At 40.9% G+C, this 18,038-nt stretch overlaps 1 protein-coding gene across 9 annotated transcripts in view; it reads left to right on the top strand.

The window, feature by feature from the left end:
- Nucleotides 1-18,038, top strand: part of ELMO1 (engulfment and cell motility 1) — a 589,784-nt gene that overhangs the window by 412,681 nt on the left and 159,065 nt on the right. For all 9 annotated transcript variants that reach the window (XM_027539543.1, XM_027539544.1, XM_027539545.1 and 6 more), the window contains one exon: nt 11,138-11,274. In XM_027539543.1, coding sequence (XP_027395344.1) covers nt 11,138-11,274 — 137 coding nt within the window. The remainder of the gene's footprint in view (nt 1-11,137; nt 11,275-18,038) is intronic.

The raw sequence follows: 18,038 nt of genomic DNA, 5'->3' as shown, positions 1-18,038 counted from the left end.
TCACAGCAAGAGTGCCGAAATGTGTGTTATACAAAAGTTGGGAACTTCTCTCATCCCATTTTATTAACAGTGCATGAAGTGGGGTGTAATGGAAACCACATAGAAGAAAAGCATGTCTAGGGAGGCAGAAGAAGGAGGAAACCAGAGAAGGCATTGTGGGCATGTGTTTGTGGAAGGCTGGCCATGTGAGCACCGTTAAGAATGCAGAAATTACTAAATCAGGATTCCTGTGTCTTGGAGGCTCATAATCAAGTGTGGGGATTCCAAGCGGATGGAAGAAATAAAAGGTCTGGAAACACAAAGGAAGCAGAAGTTGGGCAGAGCTGGAGGGAAATGACTTTAGCAAAGGGATGGACTTTGAAGGTTGACTCACTGGGCTTCATGAAGAGGGAAACCCAGGAGCTTAACATGTGCAGATACAAGTATGTGTCCCCGTGTAGTTGCTCAGCCATGTCCGACTCTTTGCAGTGCTATGAACTGTAGCCCGCCAGGCTCCTCAGTCCATGGGATTCTCCAGGCAAGAATACCTACCCAGGGATTGAACCCACGTGTCCTACATTGCAGGCAGATTCTTTACCCATTGAGTCATGGGGCAGCCCCACAGATATAAGTGAAGAGGTTTATTTGATGACTTTATTGTTGAATTTAATGTTCAGTCCTAGGTCAGTTAGGAAAAGTTAGGAGAATGGAGTAGGGGCAGACTGGAAAGTGTTGAATGCTTTGCTAAATCATTTGCATTTTATCCTGACACCTACATGTAATCACTAAGTTTTTAAGGGGACTCAATTACTGAGTACCAAAGACATGAAAGAATGTATGCGATGAGCAAGACTTGACATGTCCTCTTTCCTTTATTTGCTATTTACTGGACTTAGGGTTACTTATTTTTAGCCTCTTTGCCAGATCCGCAGCCCTGGTTAAGGCTCTGAGCCTCAGGTAAAGATGTCATCCATGGTCATGTGATGGCGCACAGCTCTTTCTTGCTGGGGCTTCAGTGAGACACGTCCCAGCCGTTCATTAATCAGTCTCTATCCCAACATAACCCTCGAGTGCCCATCTCACATGGTTGAACAGGCAATTATTTATATCCATGCTAAATTTGCTGTATGACAGTCTCTTAATGTGTCACTTCTGAGAATAATTTTCCTTATAAAGGAAATTTCAATAAGGGCATGCAGTAATCACTTCTTGGATGTGCTCTCCTTTGCCCTGCCTTGGACTGTCTAGCACCCAACTAGAACTTTCCTCTTTGCTAATCGTTCACTGTGCCTACCAATGCTGCAGCCACCCCTCACCCAGGAGGTCAGCAAATTAGATTTTTCATTTTGGTTTTGTATTATTAAAGCATACTACAAACTTGATACTCTTCCCAAAGAATTCAGTTTTTCCTATTATGTTCTTTTCTTTAGACCATTCAGAGACGTATAAGTGAATCCAGAGGCAATTATTTTGTCAAGAGAGAAGGTGTCAGGATCCAGATTCTGTTTTACTGCCCGTCTTAGTTTCAGCCAGAGGACCAAGAAGCACAAACACGGAGCATGTCAGAAAGCCCATTTTTCAATTATAAGCCAACATCTAGGAGTCACTTAGCTCATTCTTATTAGAAATCATAATTTCCTGGAAATTCTGCACATTTTGTCATTTGGTAGATGCAGCTCTATAATTTTCCAGGGGGTCTGTTACTTTCATGAAGGGAGGTTCAAGTGAACAAGATTTCACACAGACTAAACCTGTGTGAATCTAAATTTAAGATTTTGGGGAAAATTGCACATCATATTTGTATTCTGCACAGCATTTTATAGCTACCATTTATTGAGTGCTTATTATATGCCAAGTATGCTAGGTGTTTTAAGGGACTCCTCTCACTATATCTTTACTCAGTTCTACAGATGTAAATTACTGTTATTATCATCATAATAATAGACTTGACGACATAAAGGACTTAGTTGAGAAAGTATAGAGAAAGAATTCTAGCCTCAATTCTGGTGACTCCTAACTACTTAGCACTAATGTTTTTATGTAGTTCATCACTCGCCCTTAATACACTGAAGTATCAAGTAGAGTCCAGAATAACAGGGATCCTCAAATTACCTGAATTTTAATTCCATTAAAAAGAGATAAAAGGTAGAGGAAGAAAGGTGATAGGAAGTTGTTACTTTATTCCACTCCTGTTTAAAACCTGCTAATGGCTTCTTATTGCAGGTGGAATAAAGCCCATGCTCCCTAATGTGTTCTACAAAGAATTAGATGATCTGATGCCTGCTGGTTTCTTCAGATTTTACTCATTTCTCCTTCTTCTTGAGCTCAAGGTCATATAGATAATGAGTGGCAGAGCCAGCATCCAAACTCAGGCAGACTGGCTCCAGGACCCTGTTCTTAACCACCTTACTAGTTGAATGTATGGATGGATGAATGAGTGGATGAATGGATGGATGGATGGATGAGCGAATCAGTGGGTCAGTGGACTGATGGATGGACAGATAGATGGACATGCACATGCATGGATAGATGGACATGCACATGCGTGGATGAAAGGAAAGAAAGAAGGAAGGAAGGAAGGATCTGTAGATGAATGAAGGAAATGAGAGAGGGACAGAGGGAGGAAACTAATTTAAGAAACTTGTAACTCTAAGAGTTTGTATACAACCAGTCAAATCTATTAAAGCTTTTCCATCAGCATCTGCAATACTCTTCAGTGAATTTCTTTCACAAAAGAAAATGCACACATATACCCTTTTATCTACCTAACAGATGAAATTGAACTAAAGTCCAGGTGTGGAGACATACCCCTGAACAATTTTAGAGGCTAATACCACTTAAGTGATTGCAGTAGGATGCCTGAATAGACAGGTTATATGCTTTTCTATCCAGCAGTTAACCTGACTACATGAAATGCCAATCCCTGGCTCTAGAGGTAATGGGCAGGGCAAATACAGCACCACTTCTGAAAGCCCATCAAAATCATCTGCAGTAGTTTTTACACTGTCTGAAATGCTGTTCCTTCTTATTTGCTTAGAAAGCTCATATTCTACTCTTTTAACTTAACTTTTTATATCAATCTAATTTAAATGAATAGAAGTATTCAAATCCTGAAAGCATAACACACCTCAGTGAATTTTTTAGTAATCAGCTATCCATTTTGCTGTTCCTTAGCTCAAGATCTAGAGTATTATGCAACCACCAGAGACCCGTGGGGGCTCCCCTGGTGGCTCAGATGATAAAGAATCCACCTGCAATGCAGGAGACCTGGGTTCAATTCCTGGTTTGGGAAGGTCCCCTGGAGGAGGGCATGGCAACCCACTCCAGTATTCTTGCCAGGAGAATCCCCATGGACAGAGGAGCCTAGTGGGTTCACAAAGAGTTGGATATGACTGAGTGACTAAGTACAGCAAAGCACAGAGACCCTTGGGGGCTGCCTTACCCCCAATTTCTTCCTGTCTCTAAGAGAATAGGAGAATACCCTGTTTCCACTACCATAGATAAATTTTCCAATTTGAGCTTTACATAAATGGAATCACATAGTGTGTGGTCTTTTTAAGAGGATTCTGTTTGTTCAATGTTGTGTTTTCTATTCATTCATGCTATTGTATGCAGTATAGCTTTTTAAAAAGTATTTCTTTGTAGTAAGTATGTTGCTATATACTTACTACAAAGTCTACTATAAAGTGGTGTTGGAGAAGACTCTTGAGAGTCCTTTGGACTGCAAAGAGATCAAACCAGTGAATCCTAAAGGAAATCAGTCCAGAATGGTCATTGAAAGGACTGATGCTGAAGCTGAAGCTCCAATACTTTGGCCACCTGTTTCAAAGAGCTGACTCATTAGAAAAGATATGATGCTGGGAAAGATTGAAGGCAGGAGGAGAAGGGGATGACAGAGGATGAGATGTTTTGATGGCATCACCGACAATGGACATGAGTTTGGGTGAACTCCAGGAGTTGCTGATGGACAGGGAGGGCTGGAGTGCTGCAGTACATGGGGTCGCAAAGAGTTGGACATGTCTGAGAGACTGAACAACAAATATTGCTGTATGAATAAACTAAAATTTATCTAATATACTGAGTGGACATTTTGACTGTTTCAAGATTTGGGTTATAACAAATAGAGCCACTGTGAACATTCAGATACCTTCTTATGCAGCACCAGTTTATGCGTTTCTTTCGGATCTCTATCTTTGGGTAGAATTGCTGTATCATTGAGTATGAATATTTTAGGTAGACTAAATACTGTTAAACTTCTTTTCCAGGTGGTTGAGCTGATTTACACTCCTAACAACTGTTTATGAGAATTCCATTTTTTTCTACATTCTTATCCACATTTAATTATTTTTTTAAATCTTTTCATTGTAGCCATTCTGGTGATATTTGAAAATATCTCATTGTAGTTTAAATTTGCATTTCTCTGGCGATTAAAAAAGCCAAGTATCTTTTCATGTGTTCATTGGGCACTTAGATATCTTGTGAAGTATCTACTTATGTTTTGCTTATTTTTCTGTTGAGTTGTCTTTCTTTCGCTTATTGATTTATTAGAAGTATTTATATACAATGGATATCAGTTTTTTGCCAGACAATGCTGCAAGTTTTTCTCCTACCCTGAAGTTGCCATCCTTCTTGTACCCTTTGATAAACAAGAGTTCTTGATTTTAATATAAGCAGATCAAACCTTTTTCTTTAGGGTTAATTATTGTTTTGATTCTGTTTAAGAAATCTTTGCTCACTTCTAAGTTATCAGTATTATTCTTTGTATTATATAGGAGCCTCATTGTTTTTCCTTTCACACTGAGACCTATAATCTACTTTGTGTTGATTTTTGTAGATGGTATGAGGTAAGGAGTTATAATTCATTTTTCAGATGCATATGTAATTGGCTCAGCACAAGTTGTTGAAACTTCTTTTCACTATAGTGTCACCTTTTTCATAAATCTAGTGACTGTACATATAAGACTATATCTGAAGATAAGAAGTCCCTATCCTATTTTGTTGTTCTGTTTTTCCATTCATGGACCAATATCAAGCTGTTCTAATTATTATAGTTTCATAATGTCTATCTACAAGTATAATTCTTCCAAATTTGCCATTTTAGCTAAGTATAATAATAATTATTTTGCTATTAAAACTGGTAACAACCAGCACTTATTTTATCTCAGTTAATATGTGAATCGTGTAGCACTTTAAATTTAATCTCAGCAGCAATCTGATGAGGTAAGATGCATTATCTTTTTTATAATGAAGAAACTGAGCCCCGGAGGAAGAGTAAGTTGGTTAAGGTCACATTGCTATTCAGTAGTGACACCAAGATTTGCCCAGATCAACCTCACTCTAGAATCTCTGCTCTTTTATTAACACACAACTGTGAGCTTGAGCTATGGCCTCAGGTCATTCTTGGTGAATTGTTTATCTTTTGATGCTAGAGTCTGATTTTTAGCCCTAACACTAGTTGGTATTTTTTTTTTTTCTCTCTCTCCATGTCCTTAAAAAAAAAAAAAAAGCCCAGAAGGAAAGTGAACAATGGAGCACTGGATTAGACGATATGTCTTTTTAGTGTCAATTTCATACTATTTTTAGGCATGAGAGAGGATAGAAAAGAATATCCAGAGTTCTGTTAAACCAGATTTCAGGAGCTGGGAAGCGCTGAGCAGCTTTCAAGCATCTGATCCCCTGTCCTGAAATAGCAGGAGTGGAAGCTTCTGCACTGGTGGAGCTCAGCAGTGGGGAACTTTTCACATTCCTTGCCCTCACTCTCCTTGCCTCTTTTCACCTCTCCCACCTACAAAAGGTTTTGAACTTTGAGCCTCTTCCCACACAGCACCAAAACTCCAAAGCCAAGCTATTAAGGAATACCCAGTCTAAAAATAGAAAACTCAAAGGTCGCAAGGGTGAGATTTTGTGCATAGGTATAAATAGACATTTGCATCTGTGAATTCATCAATATATTTCCCAGACTGACCCTAGAGCCACAGATAGTTCTAGTTTCCATGCTGTGGCTACCTAGTAAGATTTTGCAGCCATTCTGACACTTTTCACGGCGCTCTTGTGTTTATGATTTATCCCCTTCTTCCTGTAGCTCAGAATTTTAAAACAAAATGCCCTTTGTGTTAGGCCAGTGCTTATCTCTCTTTCAAAAGTGCGCCATTTCCAAAGACTGGTTTAGTTGAAATGGCTCATTATTTCATGGTAAAAATACTCAGAATTTGCCTAGTGCCACCAAAACATGTCCCTTTAGTCACTTGCAAACTTGGGTTCACAGTCTGAGTATAACAAGGGTCATCGAAAGCAGGAACAGAGCTTTTCAGCATCTGAAACATTACATTTGTCTGAGAAAATTCCCATGAAAGAGCAGAAATTATATGCATTTTCCTGTGTCATCTTGTCATTCTATCTTTAGTCGTGTAATTTTCTTATGTAATGGTCTGCATTCGATGATATTAATAGATTGAAAGGGGCTGAAAACACTAACACTTTTCTTATGAAAGAAAGATTGAATACTAGCTTATCAAACATCTCTAAGCCTATCAAATGCCACTCTGATGCCCTAATACCCTAACTGAAATGTGTCATTCAAGGAAATAATAATTTAGGACATAAAGTTCAATGCAGGTTGTAATCTCCAAGTTCTATAATTACTAATGGACATTAGGGACTTCAAAATACATTATGTAGTGTGTGTGTGTGTGTGTGTGTGTGTGTGTGTGTGTGGAACCTTACCAGGTGGTCTCATTTACAAGTAAGAAACTTGGAGCCCTGGAGCTGAGATGACCTTCTCAAGGTCACAGGGCAGCACTAGAACCCTTTCTTTGTATTCACTTTTCATTCTTTACTTCCTACCCTACAAAAGCCATTGTTCTTTGAGCCTCCAATGACCATATCTGCCTCACCTTACAGTATCCAATGGAAAATAGGAACAAATCTACTTTGAAAGGCAAAAATGCTACATAAGTGTATAGCATTCTTATTTTTCATTTTAGAAACAAAGTGTGTGGATTATAGAAGTTTTCAAAGCTTCCTATTTAAAAGTGAATTAAATGTCAGCAAATTAATAAGAACTCATTTACTCCCAGCCCTGAAAATACCTTAATATTCCAGACTTAAAAGAACAGTAAGTTGATCCTTTTTTTTAATAAAAGAGAATCTCATTGTGTTAAAAATAGTGTGCTTAAAAACAACTTGGTTCTTAAAAAAATCTATTTTTGTCTCATTGAAAATTTCTCTTTAAATTCCATTTATAAAATCATTGCCTACAAATTCAACACTTCTTCAAAAAAGTGTTTCTGTTTTCCTTAAAAAACAGTAATAACCCTTCCCTTCCCTATTTTTATCTGTGTGTTTGTTTGTTTGTTTAAATCTCCAGATTAAGGACCCTGTTCGTGAGAATCAGGCCACCTCTGTGAGCTGATGCAAGTTTAGTTTATCACTGGGACAGCCTGGGCTGAAGGCCACTTGCTATGGGATGAAGAGCAGTGTAATTTTGTTGGCCCATAGTTGCCTTGAGCTTACTTCCTGTAGTCATGTTCCCTTTTGATCCCCACAGCCCCCTGATGAAGTTCGTTCTACTGTTGCCCCCAGTTTACAGATGAGAACACTCGGGCAATGACAGATGAGATGTGTGGCCCAGCTGGCTCAGCAGTAAGTGATAGAACCAGGATTTGAACCCCAGCAGCCTGACTCCCAGCATCTTTGCCTACTTTCGGCCAACACATACTCTTGGACAAGCCATTTTGCCTTTCTCACTGCTCTTACCTGAAAAATGAAAGGGGAAAATAGATCAGATAATCTGGACCAGTCCTTCCTGCTCAATCATCCTCAATCCTGAATATCTGCAGTTTGAATATTTTTGAGGAAAAAAATACTACTTTTTTCTTGCCTTTAATATAGGAAAAATATTTAAATCATAAATCCCAAAATACACCAGTCTTCTCATTGTTTCTTTGGTAACATGTGAGGGAGCAAATTGTTTTTGATTTGTTGTGTGCCCATTTCTCATCACAAGGGATGAGTCCCAAAGAAGCTTAGGACGATGGGAAAACTGTTGTCTTATGGAGGTTGAAAGAATGGCTCTGGCGTAGAATGCTGGATGTGCAACAATGATGGGCTGTCACCCCAACAATGGAAGGGCAATGACGATGGACTTTGGAGCCAAGTCAACTGAGTTTGAGTTTGCCACTTGAAAGCTGTGTGACCCTGGACAACTTTCATAACCCTTCTAACACGGTTTCTAATTTAAATAAAAAGAAATTGATGTTATTTTCCTAGAGGAAAGTAGGGCCTGAAATGTGGCTAATGACAGTGGTATGGCCGTTGTTGGTACTGTCACGTGGCCAGGTATTATCCATCAACAGGTGCTGGCTGTGTAGTTGCTGTGAGCCTCACTGGGCTGTCCATCAAGATCATGGTTTCTGTTGAAGGAAGAATCCAAGGAGATCTGGGAGAGTAGGTGGAGAATTTAACTTTCAAAGCATCAATCACAAGGAAATGCCCTGTGCTCTTGGTGTCAACTAAGGCAGGAAGCTGCTGCTGGGTCAACAAAAACTGTAGGTTTCCAATGCTCTTTTGGGGCCATGTGCCTTAGTTGACATGATGGAAGGCTTAATTTCTTCAAGTTTCATATATAAAATGAGGATAAGCATCATGCCTACCTCCTGGGTTGCTGTGAAGATAACACCCCTAGAGCCCTTGTGAGTTACACACAATCTTCTACCACCTGATCCCTATTATTAAGGATGTCGTTTTCATCCCTCTTCACCCCAGCAAGAGCAGGGCTCGTTGTTCTCAGTTTTGTCTGGCTTGCACAGCTCCAGTAGTCCCATAAAACTTTAATTAGGGCATAAAGTACACATATAATCATACCAGTCCTGAAAAAGGTACTGCGATAATGTGATTAATAAGTTTTTGTATGGTGATAGTGCTTTACAGTGCTGCTGTAGACCTGTAAATTTTACTGGCTTCAGTGCTTATGGAAGTAAGAGTGACAGCTCATTGCCCAGGGCAGCAACACACAACCCTCCTGCATTTACTTTTCAAGTTCCTTAAATAGCTTTGTATATCAGGTCAGGACTTCACTTTCTTCAGTTTCGTCATCTCTACCACTAACGGGCTTCCCTGGTGGCTCAGATGCTGAAGAATCTGCCTGCAAGGCAGGAGACTTGGGTTTGATCCCTGGGTCGGGAAGATCTCCTGGAGAAGGGTTGGTTACCCATTCCAGTATTCTTGTCTGGAGAATTCCATGGACAGAGGAGCCTGGTGGGCTACAGTCCATGGGGTCACAAAAAGTCAGACACGATTGTGACTAACAGTCGGCCAGTCACCACTAACAGGAGCTGGACTTGGGGTTACTCATATGTTCTTTCCTCTGATTTCTGAGATGTAATAACAGGCTTGACTAAGAACTGAGGGCCATCAGAGAACATCCCATGTTCCTGGAAGTGATCTGCTGGTACAATCTTCATTGTCATCACCACCGCTTTGTTCCATATTTATCTTTTTAAAGCACTTTCCCATGAATGGGGGAGGCCGTGGAGATTTCATTTCCACTTTTTAGTTTCAAAAATCAAGAGCCATAAAGGTGAAGTGAGCTCCTCATTGTCATGGATGGACTTGAACCCAAATCTTTTGCCCTTAGACCCAAACTTTTTAGTGTGACTGCTGGCTGCTGCTAGCCTATGCCCCTACCTTCTCAGGAAGAGAACAGCATTTACTATCTATTCTAAAGGATGAAGACAAAAGAGGTTTGTGCATAGGTGTGCCCCTTCCAGAGTGGAGCATGTCCCCATGGGTTTGATCAGGGCTCACTCACCAGGGGCTTTCCCCAGGGGATTCTCCCTAAATAAGGTCTGTGTTCAACTACAGGAAGGGCTCCCTGACCTTCCCCAAGTGCTGTGAACCTTACTGCCGCCCCACCCCTCCTGCCCTCCTGGGCTGCTAGGGCTTGAAATTCAACCATTTGGGGCCTTGAGGACTAATTTGCCTTTAAATAGAGTTCAATTAAAATAGAAATTCTTTCACTGTATCACACGACTGAGCGACTTCACTTTCACTTTTCACTTTCATGCATTGGAGAAGGAAATGGCAACCCACTCCAGTATTCTTGCCTGGAGAATCCCAGAGACAGGGGAGCCTGGTGGGCTGCCGTCTATGGGGTCGCACAGAGTCGGACACAACTGAAGCGACGCAGCAGCAGCAGCAACAACAGCAACAGCCTATATTAAAAGAAAAAAAAAATGTAGAATCCTGTTTTGGCCCTGGGGAATCAGGGATAGGGGAGTCACAAAGCTTACTTCTTTGGGCTCCAGTAGCCTTATTCATATGACATGAACAGTCAGAGGTATTCTAAAGAGCAAATGAATGTATGTAAAAGGACTGTAAAAATGTAAGCTTGACAAAGAGCTGAGGAGAAGGGAGGGGCTGGTGTGCTGGTCTGGGAAGAGGAGACAGGTGGCCACACCTAGAATTCAGAGCACTGGGTCTGACCGTGACAAAGGAAACTTTGTAATGAGGTGGTTTGAAGGCAGTCTGACTGACTTAAGGGTTTGGTCCAGGACTGAACCTTCAAAGACACTTGGGCTGCTTCGACCTCCAACCATCTGTATCTGGGAATGTCAAACAAATGGTTAATGGTATCAGATGCTTAATGATCTCAGATGTCCCCTGCTTACCGCCATAAGAGGGAAAAGAGCCCCCTGGAGAAATAATTCAAGGATGCTATTTTCAAAGTTGCAGTTAATTGTGTATTCGGGAAAGCTCATCTTCTGCCAGTTATTCAGTTGAGAAATGGGAAATTATGGGTGATGGAGGAGCTGTGATTGACAGGGCAGTTTGAATGATCTTTATAAGGTCAATAAGGCAGATGCAGAGCCCATATTCAACACCAGGCATCCTGGAACAAAGCCATAATGATCATAACATGGGAAGAATTACGAGCTAACTTCCATCAATCAAAATATGTGCATAAGGGTAGGTCTGACCATCTGACCTTAAACTTGGAGGTTTCATGGGGACTAGCCTCTGGTTGCCCTTTTTAAGTGCCTTTTTTTCTATGGTGGCTTGAGCCGAATGTGCCTCCCATTGTCTCCCTCTGGGGGATGTGGCCGTGTCTTTTCATTTCCCTTCTCAACTTCCTCCCTTCTTTCCCTCCTCTTTCCTCCAGCTAGTGAGACCTGCAACGATTTCCACCCGATGTTCTTCACCCATGACAGATCCTTTGAGGAGTTTTTCTGCATCTGTATCCAGCTCCTGAACAAGACATGGAAGGAAATGAGGGCAACTTCTGAAGACTTCAACAAGGTAAGAGGAATCTGAGGCAGAGGCATCAGCTTCCTATGTCCTGGAAGAGGCTCCTCCCCACCCTGTGCATGGTCTCTTTGCTGCGCGTGAAAGGAGAATGAGGATGGCTGTGAGTTTAGGTGGCTTTGAGGATGGAAAACGGAAGGCATACCTGTACAGACAGGAGCCTGTGTGCCAATGGTGTTCTTATCTCTCTAGGGATAAGCTTGGAACAGTTTGTTCCTTTTGGCTCACTAAGCAGAAGCCACGGGCAGAGACTCTTTCTTGAGAAATATTGATAAGGTGAACTTTGCCTTTAATGGCATTGAGGTGGGAGGCCTTGTTAGTATAAGATCTAGTGGGGGAAGCACCTCCCTTTCACCTGTGCAGGTGACTGCTAGGGAGAGAATGAGATGAGGAAGGCTGCTGTGGTCTCTCTGGGTTATGAATGGGTTGAGATAACTGCCCTTTTCTCTGTCACAAAGAGTTTTTATTAAAATGCAAGACCTCTTTGTGGGAGTTGAGTAAGTTGAAATGGAACATTTCTTGGTTTACAGAAAGCATTTGGTTTTTGTGGAGAGTGTGAATCTCACATTTCCACTTGTGAGTGAATGTTGGGTGGAGAGAAGAGTGTTGATCAACTTAAAGAAAGGGGATACATCTTGTGCACTTTTCAAGATAAACAAAATCTTTATCCTTAGATCAAAGCCTTGTTAGCAATCATGACGTGGCTACTAACAACTGGCGGTTGGGGCAGGTGTGCATAGGACTGTAATAATTCTGATTTGCTAATATATATGGCTCTAGGTTTGATTAGCCCCCATCACCCGTGTTCCCTGGCCTGGTACTGGGGACAGAACTGTTTCTGAGTCTTAAGTGTCTGGTCTCAGAGTCATCCTGCAGGGCCTTCATGGGCTTATGCTTGGGGCATAACGTAATATCTGTATTCTGGTGTCATTTGATATTCTTCATGGTCTTTGCCTCCCAGTCCCCTTTTCTCTGAACTTAAGTCTATCTAGTCCTTCTTTTCCACCATATTTCAGGTTCATGGCATCTTGAACCAATATTGGCTAAAAAGAAAGAAAACCAGGGAAAGGACACTTTTCCCAAGCCCTCCCCAAGGTTAGAACCTGTCTCTATCAGCATAATGATCTTACCTGCACTTGTAACAGAGAATGAACACCATTCCATCTCAGTCATTCTGGGCCACCTATTCAGTTGCTTTCTTTTTGATTTTTGTGAATCTATTGTATGTTTTTGATTTGTGGTTACCCTGGTTTTTGAGAAAGTTTACCCATAACGGTATCTACTTGCTTTAGACTGATAGTCATGTAAGTTCAAACACATTCTAAAAGATGGACCTTTTTTACCCTCCCCCACATTTTATGATTTTGATGTCCTGTTTTACATCTTCATGTTTATCCTATTGCTGTTCATTGTAGTTATAACCACTTCTAAGAAATGTTTTGATTGTTTTTTAATCTGTGTACTGGTTTGTTTAAGTGATCTTCAACCCTTTTGTATATTCGCTTGGGCCATCTATTCAAATCCTTGAAATTGGCCCCAGGGACTCCCCTCTGTGGAAAACACTAGTCTGTAGATTGTGTACTAGAGCTGCAAGTGTCTGAGCAACTGTGTCCAAGGACAGACATGATTTGGGATGGGAAGTGAGAAAGAAGAAGCCCGTTAATTCCCTTATGATTATAACTGTAGCCGCCTAAGTGTACTCTACTTGATTATGAGGGACTTTGCAAATCAGGTGCAAATTATCCTTAGGAGAGAGGGAAGAAGGAGCATGGAGACCTTTGTTCAATCAGACCAAACCAAGTGGAGAGTTAAGTCGGCAGGCTCTGAGAGTTCCAGAGTGCTGTAGCCCACCTTGCCTCTGGGTCAATGCAGCTCTTCCCATGCTGCACCATTTCTGAAAGTCACTCAGTCCTCAGCTCTTGTGTCCTGGAGACACCTGTTCCTCAGGAGAAGATGTCACTGGCTCCCATGTGTTCTGGTACCAGGTATCCATCTGCTTTCTGGCGGGGGAGGGGTTCATCTAGCCTTCCTCCCCAGAATTTTAGATATCTGCATTTTTGTGAAAGATAAAATCTAATATCATTGCTATTGATCTATGCACAGATGAGGTATATAGAAAATATTAGCAAATTCCTGCAAAGGAATAGCTCAAGGGAATAAGTACGTAGACTTAAGTACTTAATTACTGTAGAACTTATAAGTTTAGGACATAAAGTTAAGAATACATCAGTAACAAAGGAAATCAGAGGCGTCAGTCTGGAGTTGCTGAGCAGGGCTGGAGGGAGGAGGTGAGCCTGGCTCTCAGATCCATTTTGTTCATGGCTGCTGTGTGCTCGGGCCGGTGAAGATGATTTTCTCCTTGCGTAGGGTGAGGTCCTGGTAGGTGACAGTAAGGCCCCCAAAGGGTCATGTGAAAATCTGTTTAATTAACTTATATGGTTGCAGAAACATTCTTCAGCAAGATCTAAGAGCCAGGTTCAAATACAGTTTCCTATTGTAGCCTAAGTGTCATCTTTTTTGCACTGGACAATCATAAACTATGGAGAAGAAAATGGCAACCCACTTCAGTATTCTTGCCTGGGGAATCCCATGGACAGAGGAGCCTGGCAGGCTACAGCCCATGGGGTCGCAAAAGAGTCAGACACGACTGAGCGACTAAGCAACAAATGATAAATCTGCTGCCAAATAGGGGTGGTTAATTATGGTTGTGGGTAGGCAGCTGGAGGCCTGAGAGGTAGAGGGCCCCACTCCACATGCCCACTGGTCAAGAATGGATATCAGTGGAGGATCAGGAATGGGTGTGACAAGGCATTTAAATTTTCTACATCAAATGTTGGTGTGTTTGCTTTTTTCTTTTCAATACTGTGCATGCCTTACTTTTGTAACCAGAAAAGTATATCAGTTATATACTTTTAATCGCATGTGTATTAGGTTTTTAATACTTTTGTAACATATTGTCACAATTGTAGTGGCATAAAGAATACAAATTTTTTATCTTACAGCTCCCTGGTTCAGAAGCAAAAAACAGGTCTCCCAGGGCTAAGATGTCAGCAGAACCATGTTTCTTTGGGGAGGTTCTTGGGGAGAATTCATTTCCTTGCCTTTTCCAGGCTATGGAAACCACCTGCATTCCTTGGCTCATGGCCCTCTTTGTCCATCTTTGAAACCAGCGATTGCTAGTTCAGTCCTTTCTACCACATTTCTCTTCACTCTGATCCCTCTTATGCCTCCATCTTTCACTTGTAAGAACCCCTGTGATTACACTGGACCACCTGGGTAATCCAGAGTAATCGTTCCTATTTTAAGGTCAGCTGACTAGCAACCTCAATTTCATCTGCAATCTAAATTCCCTTTTGCTATAAAAGGAAATACATTCACAGAGTATGGGGATTAGATTATGGACATCAACACAGGGCCATTATTCTGCTTACCATAATGTGTACTTAACTAGTAAATATAATAGATTTGTATCTGTGAGTATCAATTTAAATCAATGAAACATGATTCAAACATGAATCAATGGACAGATGAGCTTTTCTGGTGTTCTTTTTTCTGGTAGACTAGCATAATACCAGTTGCAGAGTTCTGCTAATGGTTGCTCAAATGCAGGTATAACTATGTCCTTTTTCTTTTATTTCTCTTTTTTGTTGCTGGCCTTAACAACAACAACAACAAAAGGGCGGGGGTGGGGTGGGTGGGGGAGTGGTGGGGAAGGACCCTGAGTGAGAGCCTTTACTTAAATGAGAAGAATGTCTTCTCTGATTTTTTTCCTGCTGCCTGTCTATCAGCCACTGTTTGCTTTACCAGATAATAAATTGGAAAAGAGAAAAGCTGAAATTGTAATCAGTTCACTTTTCTTCTTGTTATTAACTTGGTAGCAGAAGAGACTGAGTTTAGGAACAAATGTGGGTTTGGTGTTACTGGTAGATTTAATGTTTTTCTTGTTTCCTAAGATTATACAAATGGAAATTCAGAAGTATTTTAAGAGTCTAATGGAAGACACAGTTTCTTTGAACTTTCTTGGACATCTTTTCAAGCTTTTGCCTGTTTGAATGAAAACATGGATGGTGGATTTAATCATCAACCTGAGATACAGGGTTCTCTAAGAAAGGCTTAACTATTTGCCTCCTTTGGCTTATTAGTGGAGAAGCAGTATTTCTCAATCTAAAATTTTGATTTTTCTTCCCAACAAACAATACCAGATTCTGGCAGACCCAGGAATCTCTTCTACAACCCACTTTGTTGAGGACACTCGTTGGTAAATACCTAATGCTTGGAAGTTAACACTGCTGCTGAAAGTGAGTGTTTGGAAAAGCAGCTGTCTCACTGCTGCTCCAGACCTGGGAAACAGCAGGTGCAATGTTGTTTTTTTTTTTTAATTTATTCAAGAAAAGTAGAATTAAAGAGTGATTACAATATTTATGCTTTGAAAGTACTTTCAATTTCTCAATATAGCAGTCTCTGCAGAGTAATCCATTGATTCAGGCCATTGAGTTTGTATTCTGTGTTTTTGCCTTTTATTACCAATATTTCAGAGCATACATTATTCATTGTCATGGGTATTAGAGAAGAGCTAAAGCACAGCTGGATCCCCCGAAATGTAAGTGGCCCCATAGTCATTTCATTGAAGCCTTTACTTTTGAGTTGGGGGTTAAGAAGGAGGATGCAAGTGACTTGGATATTTCAGGTATGGGAATCTCATTTCAAGCTTTTGTCGGACTGCTCCACTTGAAAAATTTGAACAAGGATATATATACATCAAACTCAGTATCTATGAATAACAGCATTTCTCAGCCTGTCTGTACATTAGAATCACCTAGGGGGCTTTTTTGAAAGCTCTGTTAACCCGGTGTCCAACTGTACCACATGCCAATTTAAATTTTTTGGGGTGGAGCCAGCACTATTAAAGATTTTCATTAAGGTAGATTTGATCACTAAAGTTAAATCATGTCCATAGAATTACCATCAGTTGACACATGTAACACATTTCACCAACTCATGACTTGTGCTGATGAAGCAGTGTGTCTGTCAGTCTACAAGGCCCAGGTTCTAATCCTGACTCTTTTACTCAGGAGCTCTATGCCTGAAAATTAAAAAGAAAAAAAAAGTGGATACCAGAATTCTATCGCTTTCTCTTATAGTGGTGTGATCTTAAGGTGAAGTCATAAATGTAAAAAGACTTTGAGGAAGTAAAATATCACATGCAGTTGTAAAGTGCTCTTTTTGTATGTAATAAGATAAATCCTGTCTATGAAATACAAGTAAATTGCTTTTTCACAAGAAGACATTTTTTTAGCTATTATGTTTTAAAAAAAGAGGAGGGAGGGGGAGGAAAACAAAGTGAAGCTGTCTATGTAGCCCCAGTTAACTTCTGAACTGAATTAAACAGCTCATCTAACTTTGGTGGAAATAGGTTGAAGCTGAAAATTTGGTGGTGTTTTTCTCCAAACATCTTTATTAGGTACCTTGATTTTCCCCGTGACAAGCCATGAGTAGCAGCCTAAAAATCAGCGGGTCCCCCAGTTTTCATGTACTTAATGTCTGGTGAAAGTTAAGGCCTCTCCAGCAATTACCTTGTTGCCCAGACTTCTCCCCAGGGTGGCTGAGCCTACTAAAATACCATCAAAATATTTGTTCATATTATTAGTGTTACTTCAGATGCTGTCAAAATGGGCCTTAAAAACCAAGATCAAATGACTTTGCCATGCCTTCAAATTACCAAAACTGAAGAAACTAATGATTTGAAAAATGCAGTCACTCTAGAGTAAAAACACTGTTTTAAAATGCTACCCAACAGCGTAATAAGCAAAGCACACATGATAGAGTTTATGCTCTCAGCTCACAGATGAGAGATCGTCCCTTCAAAGAGGAGAGGCTGTGCACGGGGAGAACCCAGGCCCACCACACAAAGCTGCAGCTGCCTCTGGCTGAGCTACCAGCTTCTTCCAAGTCAGTGGGTGAAAACACAGTGGGAAGAATTGGAGAACAAGACACAAGACAGGGGACACATCCTGAGAAGTCCCCTGGAAGGTTATCCATGGAAAATAACCACTCTCTAGTCCCATAGTCACATCTAATGGGTTCTGATGTGGTATAGAAAAGGGATTGTTTGAAAGCTCAAAGGCAGTGACCACATAAATGAAAAAGGGAAATATGTTTTCTCCCCAAACCGCTTCCAGCTTACTGACTTTCTATGCATGCTTTTCAGGGGGCAATTAGCTATTCAGAAGTCCCCTTCCTAGGCCAGCTCAACTTCGTCATGGTGCAGACAGCGCTCTGTTGGTTAGCTGAGCTGGCCTAGGGAATGAAAGGTGGTCTGTAACTCTCACCATGAATAAACATGAATCTCATTTGCATGAGGCAGGTGACTGTAAAATATCTTGGAGCAAGTTGTGAAAGGAGGCTTTGTGCATCTGTGCCCAGGGGAAGCTGGGGGGGACTCAGCGTTGTTTATCTTCATTAGAATTCCAACTAGTGCTGCCGTTATTGATCTGAACCCAGGCCTGGTGTGGTTAATAAAGTAGGTGTATGTTTTAATTGAAACATGAATATTTAAGTAGAGGAGAAGTCTTTTAAAAGGCCCTCATGTCATATGGGATTATCCATTTTTCAGCTGTCGAGGCCATTTACAAGTATTTATTCAAAAGGCTTCTCATGTTTCACGTAGGTCTTTAGGTTTGGCAGGAAGGAAATCAAATCTCCTCTAGAAGCAAATGTATTATATGAATAGGTTTATTTTTTCCTTTGATGTTTCCCAT

The sequence above is a fragment of the Bos indicus x Bos taurus genome, chromosome 4 (assembly GCF_003369695.1).
Source record: "Bos indicus x Bos taurus breed Angus x Brahman F1 hybrid chromosome 4, Bos_hybrid_MaternalHap_v2.0, whole genome shotgun sequence".
Taxonomy (NCBI): domain Eukaryota; kingdom Metazoa; phylum Chordata; class Mammalia; order Artiodactyla; family Bovidae; genus Bos; species Bos indicus x Bos taurus.
The sequence above is the reverse complement of the archived record's forward strand: the minus strand, read 5'-3'. Positions and strand labels throughout refer to the sequence as shown.